The sequence below is a fragment of the Saccostrea cucullata genome, unplaced genomic scaffold (genome assembly GCF_032062105.1).
Source record: "Saccostrea cucullata isolate Sc308-1 unplaced genomic scaffold, CSIRO_AGI_Scuc_v1 ctg248, whole genome shotgun sequence".
Classification (NCBI taxonomy): domain Eukaryota; kingdom Metazoa; phylum Mollusca; class Bivalvia; order Ostreida; family Ostreidae; genus Saccostrea; species Saccostrea cuccullata.
The window spans coordinates 79915-88568 of NW_026924677.1; the positions used below are offsets into that span (position 1 = coordinate 79915).

The 8654-nt window shown below is 31.4% G+C and overlaps 1 protein-coding gene across 1 annotated transcript; it reads right to left on the reverse strand.

Moving 5' to 3' along the window:
- Window positions 1–434: 434 nt before the first annotated feature.
- Window positions 435–6631, reverse strand: LOC134267027 (uncharacterized). Its single transcript, XM_062749257.1, has 3 exons — window positions 6320–6631; window positions 1035–1349; window positions 435–836 (listed from the first exon to the last, which is right to left on the reverse strand). The coding sequence occupies exons 1-3, from the start codon at window positions 6437–6439 to the stop codon at window positions 831–833; spliced, it is 441 nt and encodes a 146-aa protein (XP_062605241.1). The 5' UTR covers window positions 6440–6631; the 3' UTR covers window positions 435–830.
- Between the last annotated feature and the right edge of the window lie 2023 nt (window positions 6632–8654).

The window sequence follows — 8654 nt, forward strand, 5'->3', positions numbered from 1 at the left end:
TTGTCCTATACTCGGCACTCAGGGCCATTGAGCAGGGAAAGGTCTTTTTCGTGCCAGCACCACCTGCGACACGGGACCTCGGATTATACGGTCTCATCAGAAGGACTGGTCTCCATGTCCCACAGTGGGATTCGAAACGCGACGTAAGAATTGACTCTTATTTCGCGACTCTAGAGCAGACGCTCAAACCACTGCGCCACACGGGCGATGTGAAAACTTTGAAAACTTTGATTTACTGTAGTGATAACTTTGACACTTTGATTTACAATAGTTAACTAAAGTTAACTACAGTAAACTATAGTAGATCTATAGTAGAGTACAAATTCTAAGAGTAAACCTATATTAATTCCTTGCAAAAGTTAATGTTTCGACAAAACACACTTAAATCACAAAAAGTAATTTGTTAAATTTAAAATATTTAATTTGAAGCAAACAAATATCAGTATATAAATAATAGTATGAAAATAAAATAACAAACATATACTTTTCTATAAGATATGAATAAGACAACAGTAGAATGGCTTTCAATTCAATGTTTAGAATCTGCAATAAAATGTAATTCAATTTATAAAGAAAAGTTGAGGGAACAAATAAGCTATATGAGTCCATTGTATTATATACGTTGTATAGTTTCACGTCTAAAAAAGATATAAACCCACACTTTATTGTTATATACGTTCAATGATTCAATTTCAAATTGCTGGTATTATCAAGTTGTTACAGATTCACGTTGATTTATCAATTTGGGCGAGACTTCAGGAGCATCATACTGTTCCAAAAACAACTAATGGACGAATTAGAACAGCTTTTCATGAGAATTATTTTCATCGTTAGTCCTACAATAGAGAAAATTAGGTACATATTATTTCAAGAGTACAAGACTGCACAGCAGTAATATTTTTCATAAAAAAATTTTGGATTCAGTTAATTTGCTTCATTTTATTGAAATTTCCTCAGGTTCAAAAGAAAATAAAAGTATACAAATTTTCTTTTCTGACTTTTATATTTCCTTAAATAGGTACTCAGGAACAAACCTTCAGATTGCTAGCCTTTTCAATTTTTTCCAGAAATCTCCTAAATCGACCTGAGCGTTTTCCAAAACAGCCCCCTTGGTTACAGAAGAGTCGCTTCCGGAAGCTTGGTTGTTCTTCCGGTTCATCGATGGGGTAGTTTAAAGGAGCAATGTCCATAGACCCTGATTGGGACCTCTTGCGACCATTAGAGCAACCGAAGAAGCCGTTACAGAACACCCTCTTTTCTCGGTCCTCCGGTGGGGGATTGTTCTCTTTCATCAGTTCCTCAGCCAGTAACGCCGCCAGTTTATTAACATTTTGTTTTGTATTGTCATACTAGAGAAAAAAAGGAATGATATAGATATAGCGACTTTATTTGCAAGACATAATTAATGTAAATCTCAAATGTCAACATAGCTGAATTAACCTACAACATTCAGTCAACTGAATAAATGGTCACTGAAATGGTCTGGAATGTTCATTTGGTTGACAGGGGTTCACTGACCTATAAGGAGACTTTCAGTCAAATTTCAGTAAAATAAATGGCAGAGTTTCGAATTATTTGAAAAAGATACACAGGAATTTAATCAATCCCTCTTTTAATTGAAGCCTACCTAGTGGTCACAAGTAAGTCATCAGCGGCCATGTATGATTATGATTTATTGTAGCATGCATCATGATTTATTGTAGCATGCATAGCAACATTTTTATGATTAATTGAAGTAGCATGTAAGAGAAACTTAGTACATGTACCCACACTATCTTTCTTTGTCTATTATGATTTGTAGAATATCATCCATAAAAATAGTTTCCCTTATAAAATATATATTTAAAATATATAGAAGGGACTGTAAAATAGAAATCATTGAAATGAATTTCCTAATGTCCATCGTGTTCATTCAAGAATAATATGAATCAAATATAACTTTTCTTTCTACTAGAAATAATTAATGTAGTGCAAGGTGTTGGCTAAAAGGTAATAAAATAACAAAATAGACTTTGATTACAATTCCAAGTCGGTTGATTCGTATGTATTTAAACTCCTAAAGCATCAATTATTTACAAACGTCAAGAAGAATTTGTAAGACGGGGGCAATAATTGCTGATCTTTTGTTTTGCAATGTGGAAAAGCTATGAAATAAAATATCAGCGCATGACATTATATCACTAGTAAGAAACTAATCTATCTTACACTTCTGCGAAAGCGTCGATCGTAAATATTAATGTGGAGCAAACAATATTAGCACAAAAGTACATCTATAAAAACTGAATTTTCCTGATTCTTTTGTGTCATAACCGGCATAGAGAAAAAAGACATATGCCATAAAAGTATGGGATTCGATGGAATTATTGAGAAAAAATAAAGATGTAAAACAACATTAAATGACTTTTTGTCTCTGAGCTTATTTCGAATTTCAGTTTTGGTCAACTTATCCTTGACGTTGGATTATAACTCAATGATATTATTAGACTAGCTACTAAAAATACCAAAAGAACGTGATTTAAAGCTTAATTCTATGTAGGTATATATTTGGATATTTTATTAAATTATTAGAGTTGTCAAATGCATTCGAAAATGACTTTTTCAAAAGATATTGCAATGAAATATATAACATGATTTCAATCTTTTTCTTATCCATTTTCAGGAGTTTTGTTATTTTCTTTGCCCCTTTCTTGTTTTGTTGTTTTTCATTAGTCCAAGGTCTGATATAGAACATGAAAAATGTAACCAAAAACTCAACTTCTTGATCGTGGGTTAAGCATATTAAATATATTTTACAATCTTTGTATTCAAATGGTATAAACATTATTTTGCTTCGAAAAACAGCATACTAAAGCATTGAAACTTCTCTGTTAAGGAACATAAGGTTTAATAAGATGGAGATTTTTCCTTTGTTAAGTGTCGAAACTGGCGTAAAATAGAACCTTCAGAGAAATAAGGTAAGAAATCATTTTCAGACACTGGGAAATAAAAACTGGCTGGGCAAATTTTCAAGGCTCATGAAGCCTCAAGAGTTTCTTATATCTTATGTTCACATCCGTTACTTATTTTCAACAAAACAGTCATGGACTATAGCTTTTCACTTAAGAGATGATATTTTTTTTCTTAAAACCTGAACGGTATACATTGAATACATTGAATGTTGAGCACTTGATAACATATGATGTTACATTGTAGTTAAGTTGATCTTTTATATCTCGCATTGAATCTAAGGTCATGTGAAGAACCTTCTTACATGTATATAGAGATTTAATTAATATCATTTGTCAAGTAATTTTATATAGAAGCAAACATTTGTTATTGTAAATGAAAGTATTTTAATTATAAATATCTTGAAACGATTTTAATTATAATTACATTGAAACTATTTGTTACACATACATGTAAAATGCACAAAAAGCATTGTCTTAGACATCTCTTTACATTATTTTTAAACCGTCTGCGAGAATGAGATAAATTTATTTTAGTTGGCTTTTTTCTATAATTCTTTACGGTGATTTTATTGTATTGACGTAAATGATTAATCTGTAGTTACATAATTTTTTTAATAATATAAAAAAACAAAAATTTTGAATATAATGGGATGCTTAATAAAAATATGCTTTTTTAAATGTTATTAATAAGTGTAACATTGTCAGTTTTCGTGTCCATAAAAATAAAACTTGCTGAAGTATCTGACCACAAAAAATAAATGTCGTGTCAATAAAAACAAAATTTCGTCTTATACCTGACAAAAGAATACATTTCATGTTAATTAACATGATAAAATCAAAAAAGAAAACGTGCAGCAGTAACTGACAAAGGAATAAGTTTCAGTGTATTTAACTCATGAAATTATATGTTCTCGCGTTTTGAAGAAGTGTTTGTCTTTTATGGGAAAGCCAATATAAATCATATATATATTCCTAGTTACCTGTTCATTAATATTTTAAGCATATTAGAACGGAGCTATTTAAATTACCTGAAAATGAAAGAGGCGCTCTTATCGGTATTAATAATTCAGACTGTAGTTTCAGTTAACAAGTGATTGCAATCGCAGAAATGAGCGGTAAAGTGTAACACACGGTGAGAGACCGTCTGAATCGACAAATAGTACGCCATCGGATTCGTACAGCCCCCTCACTAATTCGTCAGCCATGAAATTAAAGTGCCTTTTATGTATTATGCATTTAGTAAGTCTGTCTGAAAAATTTTAAAATATTTCAAAATTTCCACACCGGAAAAAATAGTTCCATAGTACAATTTTAGTTTTTAGAGATGTCAAAGAACAGGAAATCTCAAGTCCTAAAAACAGGATAATAACACTGTTAACATTGTATTTTATGCCTTTTATGTTATCGCGCACTGAGCAAACTCTGTCTGGAAAATTTCAAAAATATTTTCAAAACTTGCCAACCGGAAAAAAATAGTTCCACCGAATAATTTATCTCTTCTCAGTTGTGTCAAACAAACAGGAAATCCTAAGCTCCAAATCTAGGATAAAGAGACTGTTAACACAGCTTACTTAGAGTAACAGGACAAGTTTCAGTTGATCAATATACATTATGATTTTAAAACCTCGATCCTTTCATTATATGTAAGCCATGTTAATAGTGGTGTTGTCCTTATTTACTTGTATTCAAGAAGATTTCTACATGAAAGCCCCTTTTTTAGTTTCACTGAATTTGTGTATTTAATTTTTTTTTCTTTAAGGGTCTCTATTTGATACACGTGAATAGATCTAAGTATTTCGAACTCTACAAAACTCAACGCTCTTTAAATGACTTGATTTCATCAACCCCCCTCCCCCCCCCCCCCCAAAAAAAAAGTCAGTGCTTATATTTATTTATTTTTTTTGCATTGCAGTTCAGAAGATATTTAAAAGTGGTAGAGTTTCCCCCGTAATATACATATATATATTATCCATACCAGCTCTGCAAGAAATTATAGAAAGGTTACGATACATTTATTTTTACAAGCAAAACAACTGCAAGACGTAGGCTTTATTGCTTCAGCATACTTTATTATGGAACAGAGGAAATAAGTATTGTCCTTAAACTTTGGCTCATCTGAGAATACACCCAGTATAGTTATTAATTGATCGCTAGCGTGGCGCAGTGAATAGAGGGTTCGCTCCAGGACTGAGGAGTACTGAGTTGTTTCTTACGTCTCAGGCTCAGATCGTATTGAGATACATGTACGTGGAAATCGGTATTTTGGATGAAACTGTAACTCCGCAATAGGTGCGTGTACAAAAACGACCATTCTCTGCTCAAAGGCCACAAGTGCCGAGCGAAAACAGGTCTAAATTTGCAGCCCTTCGCCAGCAAGGGGGGGGGGGGCAACTCGATATGAATAAGACGACGGGAGGTAAACATACATGCAGACATATTGAAAATTGCTGGTACATTAAAATCAAACGCTTTTAACAAATATTCATAAATTAAAATTTCTTATATTGTATTAACTATCTTTCAACTAAAGAATATTTCGTATTTTTCAATATACTTAGAATGTTGCAAGATGCATATTTGAATACATATAAAACAATAACGAGAAAATGCGATACTTCAGTCTTTTAGACAAATGAGATTGCATTTCCTTTAATTAATTCATTTTTAGATGTATTTTTTCAAAATATACATAAAATAAGTTTGTCACTTTATTGCGACTCAATGTCTATTTCTTTGCCGTAACTTCTAAATTATTATCAGCCACCTGAGTGCTAGGCCTAACTAAATTATTACGTTATATTGAGTCCGCCAATCTTTACAATCGTTAAAATCTTTATTATCCCGAGAACTTATTTAATTATTCAATATCTTGTCTCAGTGATATTAGATTTCTGATATAGAAGGTCCACTTTAACTTTATTTTATAATACAGTCTGAAATGATGATATGAGCTTCCTCACGTAAACCATGGATCATTAACAAGATAGCATTATTTTCTGCAAGCAAAGACGTGTAAAACAGAATATTCTTGACAATGTTTTTTTTTTCCAATATCCATAACAATCATTTAAAGGAACTAGCATAATTGCATCTACATGTATTTTGCTTCATACTTTTTTTTTTAAAGAGTGCATACATGAACTTTATTTTTGTAACAATTATTGAAATGGTAAAAAAACGCAATTTGTTATATAATTAAAAAAATTCCTTTTATGTGTAATATTACTATTGATATTTATTAGACTTAATAAATCATCAGTACTTAATTTTTTTTTAAAAATAGAAAATTAAAAAAAAAAAGAAAAAAATGAAGTCAAAGGAATATTTAATAAAAACAAAAAAACCAAAATGTTTCGCTTTGTAAAAATTACCTTTTGTAAATATTCATTTCCATCTGTGAGATCAGAACAGTGACAAAACGATAAGATGGTAAAGATTCCGAGGCAGGCAACAAGGAATGCTGACTGTTGGTAAGACATCGTGCTGCACATATTGCTAGGAAATCGTCTGTGCCTTAACTATTGACACCCAGCGGAATCTAGTCCGTTAGCCCTATACCGCTCTTAAGAAGAAACCCTTTATTATATCAGAAATTACGCAAGAGGGCTATCCAAAATTCATGAGGGGTTACGGTTGAACAGCTGGCTAGCCGAAGCTCACAGTTTCTCTATTAAACTTCAGTGCTCGCTCTTTCTCTTAATGCACTCTGGTATTAAATTATAGGTTGCTAATTGGAAAGATGACGACAGCCAATGGCCAAATGTCACCTGTAGATGGCGCTGTTATAAAATCAAAGATTCTAGGAAAACAGCATGTATTTAACATATACTATCGAATAATCGTGCATATCAAGTTTTCTCTCTTTTAAATTTCTTTTTCGAAGAAAAATCAAATATGTTTTATTAATGATTATGTTTTAGCAAATGATAATATTCTTTTTTTGGTTTTTAACCTACACTTTATGAGTATTAAAGACTTGAAATAATAATGCATGTATAACAAACATTTAACCTGAATGTAAATAAACGTAAAGAAATAAAATGAAAAAATCTTGCAAAGACACCCTTTTCTTCTATTAACTTCATAATTATTACAGTCGCATTGGTAATAAGTCATAAGTCATGTTTAAAACGACTCTTTTTTCTTGGGAACAAGATTCATATAAACGTCAGGTTATGATGTTTTTTAACATCATCAAAATGGGAGAAAAGTATGGACATATAATCTAACATGGTTCAATTCCATGACAAGATCTCGAATTGTTATTTGTCATGCATATTCTTTACATACTCAAGTTGTTAAGCATCAATAAAGGAATTTATTTCTCTAGTTATATAAATCTGTAGGCACCTTTCGTTTACTAGATCTTGACCTTAAGGTAACAGTCCAAAGATAAACATAAAAAGGACAGAGAGAAACAAAACTACAATTTCAGAAAACTAGGATTTCAGTTTGTATAATGTCATACTTGATAGCAATTTAAAAAATCACTATAAAAATTCATAGTAAAAACTCATTTAAAATAATCTGAACAGTGTCTTTAAAAGCGAATACATGTGCAATTTATCTTTAGTTATTAAACATTAAAGGTGGCGTTATGTAGCTGTATTAAAAAGAAACAAAAACAAACATCCAAGCAACCAAACAAAAAAAAATCAAAACAAATGCCCACAACCACCACCACATATATCTAATAAATACACTGTATCTTTTAATAGAAATACTAAGTATTTGTTCGTGGTAATAGAGTTTTTGTTGTTGATTCAGTTGCTGATGTTTTTTGTTCTTTGCGTGTACCTTTGTTTTTGTTTGTTTGCATTTTTTGCATAAATGTAACTATACACATTAAGTTTAACAAAGCAGTGTAGTATACTATAGAGGTCATTCTATCTATATATAGTACAACAACATAATCATAACCCAATCCTCTTTTAATATACTTATATAGGTTTATCAGTTCTCGTTTAGCCAAGCTCTGCTTTGTTTTCTCTCCTTAATTTATTTTTCCTAAAATATAAAATCAAGCCAAACGCATTGAGATGAAACGTGCTGATTTCAATAAACTTAAGTATAAAATTTAATGATTCCATAAATACACTCTCTATTGAAATCGCCCACTGGCATCATTACTGAGACGGACCACGGCGAGGGCGCCGATCTTCTATAGAAAATGGGGGACGGAGAAATAGTTTTATTATATTCTATTTTTCGTTTGAAAAGGATGATTTTTTCTAAGTGAAATTATGTAGGAGAATGTCGTATTTAACTTTTTATTTATTTATCTACATTTATAGGCTGAAAATTGTTGTATGGGAGGAACAGTTAATCTAGAGCCGTATGGCTATTTTCTTTTACAATTAATCTAGAGCCGTATGGCTATTTTCTTTTATTCTTGCATACTGAAAAAAAGGTAATTGAAGCCTTTCTTCCACTTAAAGCATGGTGTCCCATGGCATAATTCTTTTGAATTGAAGAACAGTAGAGTTTTTAATGTAAAACAGATCATAAGTAGCACCTTGACGAAGCTTCCAATTTCGTATGACCTATGGTTATATGTCATAATGAGCTTATCGTAGATACTGTTAGAGCATAAAATTACAATTGATTGATTGTTGTTTAACGTCCCTTTCAAAAATTTTTCACTCATATGGAAACGCCAGCACTTGCCTGCAGAGAGCTACAAATTTTGTCCTATACTTGGCACTC